Raw genomic sequence first — 11,757 nt, forward strand, 5'->3', positions numbered from 1 at the left:
GAGTTGTAATAGACTTGACTCCAACTCATGGCAACCCTACGTGTGCCAGAGGAGAACTGGGCTCCGTAGGGCCTTCCAGGCTGATTTTTCAGAAGTCGATTGCCAGGCCTTTCTTCTGAGGCACCTCTGGGTAGACTTGAACCTCCAGCCTTTTGGTGAGCAGCTGAGTGTGTGAACTGTTTGCACCACGCGGGGACTCCCTTGTATCACCTCCATTTTACAGAGGCGGCAGCTGCGGCGCACAGAGGCTATGTCATTTTCCCGTAGTTCGCTGAAGTGGGTGGGAAGCCATGGCTGGAACGGGAGGTGGTGGTGCCCCAGGCCCCGAGCTCCTAACCACCACATTAGAACGGAGGTCGTGGCGTAACTGGCTCTACAGAAAGGGGAGCCATAGTAGCGGATGTGTGGCATGCTTTTTGGCCACCATCATCTGAACCCACTCCCTGTGCCTGGGGATCTCCCCAGCGTAAGGCTGTTGGGAGGCAGAGCTACTTCCCTCTTCAGAAGCCCAAAGGCCACAGCCACGCTCTCCCCGCCCCTTGGCAGCTGGGACGTGGGCTGGGAGCCAGGCGCTCCTGCCAGGACGTTGAATCTGGAGTCAGACTGAGGATGGGGTGTGGAGAGGTCACTCCAGGAGCATGGTGGCAGCAGAGATGTCCACCTCCTGGGGTGGCGTGAATGAGCAGTGGCAGCTGGGTCCACAGTCCCCTGGGGAGGGGCTGTGCAGTGGTCCTGGCGCTGCATGTCCCCGGGTCCCCTGGTTCTCCAGCTTTTCCAGTCATCCCGTGAGCTGCTCAGCATCCTTTTAACAAGTTCCCTTTCTGCTCCATCTGCCAGGCTCAGTTCCTACTGCTCATCCCGGACAACCCCAGTGAATCCCACTTTACGATGAAGCTGTGCTATCACTCGGGAAAGCTGGGGCGGGGGGTTGACCCAGATGAACTGCTGAAACCTAATGAACGAGGGGCTTTGCAAGTTTCAGCCCACTAGGGCTGCCCCATTCCTTTCTGAAGGACACAGAGCAGAGTTCAAAACAGAAATCGAACCCAAGTCTAGAAAGTTATAGCAAAGAAGGGGAATTGTTGTAATCTTTTTTTTTTTTCCTGGCTCATTCAGCCTTTTTTCCTCCTTTCCTTCTCACATTTTGAGTTCCAAGCGAAAATATGACACGTTGACATGCCCACAGTACTCTTAGTCAAAGGAATGAAAAAGAAAAAAGACAATGTCAACCAAATTAAAAATATACATATATTAGAAAAAGTCCATGCCTTCTGTGCTGAACGGCCACTGGAGTTTTAACCGTGATGGATGATGCTGGGGGTGGGTGGGAGTCAGAGATGGTAACCCCCGACCATGGACCACCTGAGTGACTTCTGTTAAATTTAAACTGAGTTTAATTTGACCATTTTAGCAGAGTCCCCTTCCACGTGTCTCTTGTGATCAGCGTTAAACTCCAAATTACACCCTTTTCATAAAACAAAAACAAAAACAAACCCTGTATTTACAAGGTGTGTTTCCAATACTTACATTGCTATCTTCCAAAAACTTAAGTGCTTTCGCTATGTTGTTCAACCGAAAAATACGATGGGATGAGGACTTGTATTCATGCAGCTATAAAACAAAACAAACAGACAAGACCAACATGTCATTGTTATTAGCTGCGACTGAATTGGCTCCCGACTCGTGGGGCCCCATGCACAACAGAACAAAACGCTGCCCGGTCCTGTGCCATCCCGGTGATCGGCTGCAAATCTGGTGGGATCCATAGGGTTTCTACTGGCTGTTTTTCAGAAGTAGATCGCTAGGCCGTTCTTCCTAGTCTGTCTTAGTCTAGAAGTTTCGCTGAAACCTGCTCAGCATCATAGCAACACGCAAGCCTCCACTGCCAGATGGGTGGTGGGTGGCTGCACACGAGGTGCACTGGCCAGAGCTGAACGCGGCCCCTTTAAAATGCTATTGGCTGTGCCTTTCTTTTTCTTTACATTTTTCACATTAATTTCAAGAGCGAGACAAAGGCTCACAGCTAAAACCCACCTGGACTGCATCCAAACCTATGCGGTGTCCCAGGACACACAATGTAACATCACAGGACCCCTGAGGGAAGACCTTATTTATGGTAGCTGGGACTTAGCTCACTTGAGCTGGTGAATGGGGAGAAGCAAAGTGGGTTAAACTAGGGACAAATTTGTCAAATTTTCCTCTCTGACCTAGCTCTTAGCTTTTTATATTCCTCCCTCCTCCAGAGGCCTTCAGTAACAACTCTCCTGCCACGCTGATGCTTTGTCCAGCGGGAGCTTCAGCTACCAGTATCCCCGCACAGCCGCTATAACACCCAGCAAGACCCTCCCTGATGGCCACGTTTCTGTTTTCTAGCCAAGAGCTTTGTGGACAGTTATCCCATTTAAAAAAAATAAAATAAAAAAGAGACATGAAAGCAAGCAGCCTACAAGAGCTAATAGTCTGAACACATTAGTTCTATATCCTGTGAGCGCCATCAGCATGAGAACCCAAAACCAAACTCCCCTGCTGTGGAGTCTATTCTGACTCAAGCCGACCCCGTATGTTAGGAGTAGAACTGCTCCATCGGGTTTTCTAGGCTGTAATCTTTACGGAAGCAGATCACCAGGCCTTTCTTCCATGGCACCGCTGGGTGGCTTGAACTACCAACCTTTAGGTTAGTAGTTAAGTGCAAAACCTTTGTGCCAGCCAGGGACCTAACTTATCCTGAATTGAAGCTCATCACTGCTCTAGGTGGAGGTTTACATTACAAGGCAAACCAGTGGGTGTCTGTTCCACTAGGTATGAACTGCCAAGCTAATGGGTAAACCGAGGTCTGTTCTTGGCTGGCAGGGTGGCTACACCACCCCCATCCACCGAACTACATCACCTGGGGAGTTAGACTCCCACTGAGGCCCACCAAGGACTCGGTGCTGCAGACCAGTGCCCCGAGAGCCAAATGGGGAGCTGGAGTGTGGGAACTCAGGATAAGGGCCTAGAATATGCTTTTCCAAGAAGCCTTTTGGGGCCCATGCTGATGGCTTACTGGGAGACCTACTAGGAAATTAAATACTCCTGGAGGGTGCTACTGGCATCTAGTGGGTACGAGTGGATAGGGACAGGGATGCTGCTAAATGCCCTGCGATTTACAGGACAGCCCCCTGCAACAAAGAATGTTGACCCCAATGTCAACAGGGCCAAGGCTGAGAAACCCTGCTGTACGTGAAGGGGAGGGCCAGTCTGCACACAGGAGACACATCCAACCTAGAGAGGTTTGCCAAAAGTGCAGAGTGGGGTGAATGTCAAGATCGGCTAGTTGGCTCAACTTCAGTCATACTTAGAATAGCAGGATAAGAATGTTCTAGAAGCCAGCCATTCCACTTTTAGTCTCTGGGTTAACTATAGAATTTGGTTGGTAAGAGGTCTTTCTCCTCAATTGCCTTGATTCTTACCTATCATTCTAGTTAATATAAGGCCGCCTAGCTAAACTTTAGGGAGCCCTGTGGTGCAACGGTTAAGTGCTAGACTTCTAGCCAAAAGGTTGGCGGTTCGAACACACCCAGCAGCTCCACAGGAGAAAGACCTGGCGATCTGCTTCTGTAAAGAGTACAGCCAAGAAATCCCTATAGGGCAGTTCTAGTCTGTCACATGGGGTTGCTATGAGTTGAAATTGACTTGATGGCACCCAACAACAACAGCTAAACTTGAATTATCTAGTTCCAATCTTTAGACTTAACAGACTCACAGAAGACACTGGGCATTTATTTACTTTCTTACTGAAATATATTTGCTTTAAAAAAAAAGATAGTGCTTAGCTACACATAATTATATCCTTCTTAGTCGCTGATAAAGGAATGTCACCCTACCTGTTATGGCATATACGTATGTCCAAGTATGTGCGTGGACACATAAATCTGTATTGAAAAAGACCCCCCATTATGCTTGCCTCTGCCTTGTATTTCCTTCCTGATCCTTCCGTGACATACATACCAGATTTCGCCCAGAGAGAACTTCTAACAAAGCCATTAGGATTTTGCCATCTTGTATATCAATGAATAAATCTTTAACTTCTAGTGGAGGGTTGCACTATGGAAGAAGAGGAAAGAAAGTAGCCAATTAGTGACCTGTGTAAGCCACAACACTATTTCAGAGATGCAGGCTGCAGCTCAAGAAAAACTTCCAAATATTCAGCTCTGTCTACAGGTAGAAAGTCCTATCCAAGGAGGTAGTAAGCGGATCCTACGGGCGTAATGACCATGCAGGAGTGCATGGCCACTGGGCAGGAGAGCTGTGGAGGATGCTCAGTATCAGGTAGCCTGCTGAACAAGTGATCTTTGGGGATCCTTCCAGCCTGAGATCTCAGACTCCCAAGATTAGAATAGCTTTACACTTTTGTTTAAGTGTAGAGACAAATGGCATGTCTTGACGGTAGGTTCTGTAGAATAAAAACATTCTTTTAGGGCTCACATGAAATTAAGTAGTGCAAGCCCTTTACTTGACCTCTGGGGAAACTGAGGCTCTAGGAGGCTGGGTGATGTGCCCAGCGTCTGGCCAGATCAGCGCTTTGGTAAAGACCTGTTTCCCATATCAGACCACACTGCCTGAACACCAGAACATCCCAGTGCCCCACTGTGATGACGCAACCCTGGGTTGGCCACTCGCTGGACCTCAGTCTGCATGCCAGCCAGGCCCCTCCCATCCCCAACACTGCTCAGATCTTCCTAGGGGCACCCCTTGAGGTTCCTGTCATCATTTCATCAATATTTAGTCTGAGTCTGGAGGTGGTGGGACCGTGGCCGAGACAGTAGGGCGTGGGTGGTGAGGAGGGAAGGAGAGGGATGGACGAATGGCTGGCCAGATAAGCCGTGGACGTCGGGTGAGGAGCAGGGAATCCTTTCCTGCACCCCGAGTCTGCAGGTCTGTTAGGAACTCAAAAGATTGAGAGGCTTATTTACATGCACATGTATTTACCTTTATTATTTAGCTACAATGTTAATACATGCAAATTATAACAATCAAACTAATTAAAATCATATTAAAAAGTTAATCTACTGAAGGCCACTCCCCCTACTCTTCCGCAGAATTCAGGCTTCCTGAGATAAACCCACGTTTTCTCCATACGCACCCTTTATCCACCCTTCACCCAGTTCACTAAGGGAATTAGACACAGCCAAGTTCAAGTTCATATCCCGGCTCAACCCTCACCAGGGGCTTGGCCTTGGGCATGTGACTTAAGGTCTCCCAGCCTGAGGTCCTTGTCTGCAAGGCCAGGTTGGGAATCTGACCCCCTCCGAGGACTGGGGCTAGAACGAAATGTGATAATGCAGGTAAAGAGCCCGCTGCAGCACCTGCTTCCCTGGGTTTTTATGAATGCCCTCAGTAAAACCAGCTGACTAAAGGGGCTTCCTGCCTGCAGAGCTGGGGAGCACCAGCATTAGTACGGCATTTCATCCAGGAGGCTGCAGGGCAGAAGAGGGCAGATGCTCTCGCCAGCTATGGAATCATCGTCTTCCTCTACACTTGCTCCTCTTCCTGGGCTCCTGAATCAGTAATGGCGCCCCTGCCACCGTTCACCCAGGCTGCCCCCCTCACCTGGGGAAAAGGCAACTCCCCCAGCAGGATCTGGAGTGTGGAGGTGGCCTGGGTGGGAACAAGCCAGAAGCCCACCTTGACTTTCTTCTCTGGGCCTGGACTTGCAGAGGTCAGCTGTCCAGGTGCGTGTTTCTGTGTGGTTAGGCACAGTGTCCGCCAACAGCTTGCCTGGACGTGGCCTGGGGTCCACAGGACCAGCTGGAGCTGGTGAGTCGGGTTGCTCCAGGACAGCGATTTGCAAACTGTGTTCCGGGGAACCCTAGGCTTTAGCAGAGCTGCCTCAGGGCACCCTCTAGAGGCAGAGTGGGGCTAAAGAGGCAGTAGCACCCCCTTCAACCACAGAGGCTCAGCTCTTACTGGCCTGTATTTAGGGTTCCTGATAACACTTTGCTTGAAGAAAGGTTTTCTGCTCACTAACCAGTAACGGTTTGCTGTTGAGTTTTGACTCGTGGTGACCCCATGTGTGTCAGAGTAGAACTGCACTCCATAGGGTTTTCAATGGTGGATTTTTTTGAAGTAGATTGCCAGGCCCTTCTTCTGAGGCACCTCTGGGTGGACTGGAAGCTCCCACCTTTCAGTGAGCAGCATTAACTGCACCACCCAGGGACTCCTTCTGTTGACTAAACGAGCTTGAAAATTACTCCTCTAAAGCAGCATGTTCTCAGCTTCTGCAACAGGACTGGGCAGCAGGGCCCAGGAACCTGCATTTTTAATAAGCCCCTGCCCCCTGAGACATGAATTAGCCATTTACCTTTTGGTTTGGGGGCCTTGGCAAAGTTAGAGCAGTTAGGCTGGCTGCTACCTCTACTCCTGGCTATACTAGAAGGCTGGTGTTCACAGATGCGACAGCATTAACTGCGGGGGTGGCAGGGGGTGGGGAGGGGGAGGAAGGGACAGTGCCCCTATGGCCATCCAGAGACCCAAAACCAAACCAAACTGGTTGCCATCAAATGGACTCTGGCTCATGGCGACCCCACGCGTGCAGAGTACAACAGAGCTCCATTAGGGTTTTCAAGGCTATGATGTTTTGGAAGTAGACAGCCAGGCCTTTCTTCTGAGACACCTCTGGGTGGGTTTGAACCGATAACCTTTCAGTTAATAGTCCAGTGCTTAACCATTGCACCACCCAGGGCCTGCCAGAGACCCAGAGTAAGGGCAATCTGGGAAGAGCAGTGGGACTGTAATCCAGCCGCCCTTTTCCTCTGGGAAAGTCTCCTTCCCATCACAGTCTAGGAACATCTGTGTTTTATTTTTTATTAAGGAAGGTGGCGTTTCCTTACCCCTTATACAAGCCCCCTTCTCCCCAGTTAGTCAAAACACTGGGCTATTCCACCCACAGGTGCACAGAAAAGGCCTTGGCTCCAAGGACAACAGTGACTTTGAACTCCAAGGCACATATTTTCTTTGCAAACCCCCCCAGTTCTTGGGTACATGCTACACCATGCATGATGGTGTCAGGTTACCGAGGCGCTGAAGGAAATGTTATTCCTGCCAATGCGAGGCAGACAATGAGGGACCTCAACAGCATACCCCCTAATAAACGGATTCACAGACTTTCCAGTTACCAGGCCCGGCCGTGGCCAAGCTTTACTCCTTGAGTTAAACCTGACGAGTAATTCCCATCGACAGTCTCTGTCACGGTCCCAGTGGCAGCGACAGCAAACATGGATTTGGCTGGTGTCCATCCAGCAAGAGGGCAGGAGGAAGAGTTGAGACTGTTCCAGTACAAACACTCCTTGGGCCCAGAACGTTCCGTGGGTTTCATGAGATCGGTATGACCGAATAAACAGCACCCCCAGGGCTGTCTTCGTGAGCTAACTTCTTCGGTAAATTAAGGAATTTTTTTCAGAAGCCAGAGGCTCAGTAAATATTTCTGACAGCCTGCAAATTGCAGTGAAGCCCAATCCACCACGGGGTTCCTGGGTTTCCTTTACATGAAAGGTTGTTCTTCTTGCAAGTCTCAAGGCTGGAAACATGGCTGTTAATTTTGCCCTGTTTATTAGGCATCGGTTTCAAGTGATACCTGATTTATCTTCAGAGTGGGCGCTACCCACCTGCCCTGAAAAAGGGAGGCAGGGGTGGGAGGCTGGCCAATGGGAAAATCCTTGATATAATAAACGCTAACAGTGGTTCATTCTGGGAGGCGACCGGGTGCATGGGTGTTTGCAGTATTATCCTCTGTACTTTTTGTTATATTTATTTTGTAATTAAGAAAGAAAGACAGAAACACTTCATGGCTGCACCAGCTGGACTTCCCAGTGATCCTGACAGACAGCAAGCATTAATTTAGGTGGTGCTCCATGAGTGCAGGTTTGGGGTGCGGTTTCCCTTTCGTCCAAAAATAACACTTCACTTTATGAGCACTGCCGAAAACGTGCCCAGAGTCAAAACAACTGGCAAATGATTTATAATGTTTCCTATGTGATCTACAGTCCTTCACCCGAAGAGTTCCGGATCTCCTGGGTTAACTGGCTGATTGTGTAACCCTGTTACAGGCAGGGAACACAGGTGTGGGGGTCCAGTGCTTGCTCGGGAAAGATGGCAGGCCCAGGGGTCAAACATGTGAATTAGCGTTTCAGTCAAGAGCTCCACTCTCTAAAAGCCATAATTAGTTTCTCTGTTTTCAAATCATTTCAATTATTTCCTCTAAGAAACTTTCTTTCTTTTTGTTCCCTATAGGGCAGTCAGGAATCTTTTGGTTTTTTTGTTACATATAAGGCAGTCAGGGGAGCCCTGGTGGTACAGTGGTCAAGCACTCGGCTGCTAACCAAAAGATAGGTAGTTTCAACCTACCAGTTGCTCCACAGGAGGAAGATGTGGCAGTCTGCTTCTGTAAAGATTACAGCCTTGGACACCCTACACGGCAGTTCTACTCTGTCCTACGGGGTCGCTATGAGTCTGAATCGACTCAACAGCAACCTTCTGGTTAGCAGCCGAGTGTGTTAACCATCTGACCACCCAGGGTCTCCTCTCCTTCCCCAGCCCTGGGCAACTGAGAACGGTGACTGTCCTGGGGTCTAAGCTCGTGAGTCAGGAGGGTTCAGAGTTTTGCTGCTTCACATCACTCCTCTCGCTCAGCCGTTTATCCACTTCCCACCATGGGTCTCCTCTGGTGCCCACCATTCTCTCTTTCATGGGAGGAGTTAATTCAGCTGCTTTTGTTTTATGGTGTGTGCACAAGAAGCTTGCAGACCAAATGCAATTCTAAACCGCCTGGCCATAGAATGTCCAGAAAAAACAGTTGTGGGGAGAAAAGGGTCCCTAAGTTCACTACGCAGGAGGTGCCATAGAAAGCTTCCTTCTTGGCGGTGGGATTTCAGGAAAGCCACGGAAATTCTCTGTGCCTCAGTGTCCTTATTTGCAAAAGGAGGGAGGAAATGAGACAGCGTGTGTGATGCACCAAGCCAGGTGCCTGATGCAGAGTGAAAATTCGCTGCCATCATAGTGACCCTATAGGACAGAGTAGAACTGCCCAGTAGGGCTTCCAAGGCTGTACAGGGTCGCTATGAGTCAGAATCGACTTGATGGCAACCAGTCTGGTTTTTCAGCCTTTACTGAAGCAGACTGCCACTTCTTTCTCCCACAGAGCGGCTGATGGGTTCAAACTGTCAACTTGTTGGTTAGCAGCAGAGCACTTTAACCACTGCGCCGCCAGGCTCCTTAATGCAGAGTAAAGTACCCCCAAGTTATTACTGTTGATTATTAGTCAATAATAACGTTATATGATTAACAAGCGAATTTGGCTTGGTTAAAAGGCATGGAGAGTCCTTGCATAAATCAAACCTTCAAATGGCTCTTAACCGAGAGCCCCAATTAGAAGTCAAGACGTCCACCTGTGCTTGGGCCCAAGGGCCACCCTCTCGTCTACGGAAGTGTTTGGGTTGCTGAACAATCAATGAATGCCAACACTGGCTCATCTTCCTATTTAAAGATAAACCCTCTCCTTCCCCAACTAGACTGATAAGCCAGGAGGACAGAACCATGTCTTACTTACCACCATGCTCCCGATGTGAGCTGGATACCTGGAAGTGAGGAGGCACTCAACAATTATTAAATGAATCAATGAAAAACAAGAACACCGAGCTCCCACGCCCCCAACTGCTCTACTGAACGGTGACTCAGCCATGGATTAGTCCTTCACTCCCAAGCGCCCAGGTGGCTGGCTTACCTTTTCCAGATGTAGATTGATCCAGCGAGTAAAAGTCCTCTTCTGCACATTTTCCCTCTCAACTGAAAACAAAGACGCGCATCAGCTGGGTGAAAAGATGTCCATGCAGAATCCTGCCTCCCCTCCCAGGCGCACATTTTAGGGCAGCAGGTCCCAAGTAAGGACAGATTCCTTCCCAGAAGGGGGCTGGCAGGGGCTTGTTTGACACTTAGAATCCATTTTCCTCAGTCCAACCCCCATGAGTTTACTTAACCCATGAGTTCAGGTACGTGGAACAAAATGTCCTACTGAACCTAACATGAGCATTTGGGCATTTGACCCTCGAGGTTAAAAAGCACTGGTGGGAAAACATAAATTAAGACCACGAAGTGGGGAGAAATGGGGACCCTTGTCTATTGCTGGTGGGAATGTAAAATGGCGCTGTTGCTATGGAAAACAGTTTGTGGTTCCTCAAAAAAGAAAGAAACATAAAATCAGCATATGAATCAGCAATTCCACTCTTAGGTATATACCCCAAAGACTTGAAAGCTTGGTCTCAGATACTTGCACACCAATCCCATGTTCACAGCAGCACTATTCAGCCAAAAGGTAGAAACAATCCAAGTGTCCACCAACAGACCAATGGATAAACAAAATGTGGTACGTACATCCAATGGAACATTAGCTATAAAGAGAAATGAAGTACTGATACATGCTACAACATGGATGAACCCTGAAAACATTACGCTGAGTGAAACAAGCCAGAACAGAAGAGTAAGTATTGTAGGATTCCATGTACAGGAAATATCTAGAATAGACAAATTCATAGAGACAGACAGTAGATTAGAGTTTACCAGGTGCCGAGGGTGGGGAGGGGGGCAGGGGAGAGGGTTACTGTTAATGGGCATTGTTGCTGTTTTGGAGTGCTATCAAGTCGATTTCAACTCATCGCGACCTATGTGACAAAGTACAACTGCCCCATAGGGTTTCCTAGGCTATAATCGTTACAGAAGCAGATAACCAGGTCTTTTCCTGCAGAGCCCTAGGTGGGTTTGAACCACCAATCTTACGGTTAGTGGCTGAGTGCTTAACTGTTGCACAGCCAGGGCTCCTTTAATGGGTGCTTTAAAAAAAAAAATAGCCCGTTGCCACTGAGTCGATTCCAATTCCTATCAACCCTACAGGAGAGAGCAGAACTTCCCCATAGGATTTCCAAAGAGCGGCTGATGGATTTGAACTGCCGACCTCTTGGTTAGCAGCTGAGCTCTTAACCACTGTGCCACCAGGGCTCCTTCGTGGGTGCTGAAAAATGCTTAACTCTATTTGGGTTGAGAAAACTTTTGAAAGTAGGTAATGGTGAAGGTTGCATAGCCTTGCGAATGTAATTAATGCCACTGAATCACACACTTAAAAATGGTTACAATGGCAGATTTTGCTATATATATTTACTACAATAACATTTGAAAGCCACAAGGCGATAACCACTGCATACCTGCCTAGTGGCAGCGATGGGTCTGCGGTGCTGGATCAAGGAGGTACAAAGAGGGGTGGGGAGACAGTGATTCGGAATTGGAAGGGGGCTCTGGAATGTGCCAGAGTGTGCTGGGTCAGGCGCTTACCCTGTCATCTCCCAGCGCTGGACACGTGGGCCAGCCGCCCACCTCGCCTCTGATCTGTGCAATGAGCATGAGGAGGAAGCTTGCTTCGCAGGCTACAGAAGGATACCTGCTATACATATCAAGCTGAACAGTCCCTGGCACAGTGGCCTTTATTTGTTTTATAACTATCATTGACAGAAACAGGGAAGACTCTGTACCCTCCAGGAAGGGCAAGTTCTGCAGGCATCTACTGTGGACCCGGGGTGTGCCAGGGAGACATAAAGCCAAGACTGACACCCCCTCTCAAGGGAGAGGATTCCCCACACAGGTTCCTAGAAAAGACCTTCCATTGCCAAGGCCACTGCCATCTACCAAGGTCAACTGCCATCTACCAAGGGCCACCGCCATCTACCAAGGGCCACC

General features: G+C 49.0%; 1 protein-coding gene across 1 annotated transcript in view; it reads right to left on the bottom strand.

The window, feature by feature from the left end:
• The window catches only part of CLMN (calmin), a 126,563-nt gene that overhangs the window by 27,130 nt on the left and 87,676 nt on the right, over window positions 1-11,757 (bottom strand). Inside the window, exons 2-4 of the mRNA XM_004376698.1 lie at window positions 9,758-9,819; window positions 3,988-4,083; window positions 1,528-1,611 (exon numbers count right to left, since the gene is read on the bottom strand). Coding sequence (XP_004376755.1) covers window positions 1,528-1,611; window positions 3,988-4,083; window positions 9,758-9,819 — 242 coding nt within the window. The remainder of the gene's footprint in view (window positions 1-1,527; window positions 1,612-3,987; window positions 4,084-9,757; window positions 9,820-11,757) is intronic.

Source organism: Trichechus manatus, unplaced genomic scaffold, assembly GCF_000243295.1.
Source record: "Trichechus manatus latirostris isolate Lorelei unplaced genomic scaffold, TriManLat1.0 scaffold00045, whole genome shotgun sequence".
Classification (NCBI taxonomy): domain Eukaryota; kingdom Metazoa; phylum Chordata; class Mammalia; order Sirenia; family Trichechidae; genus Trichechus; species Trichechus manatus.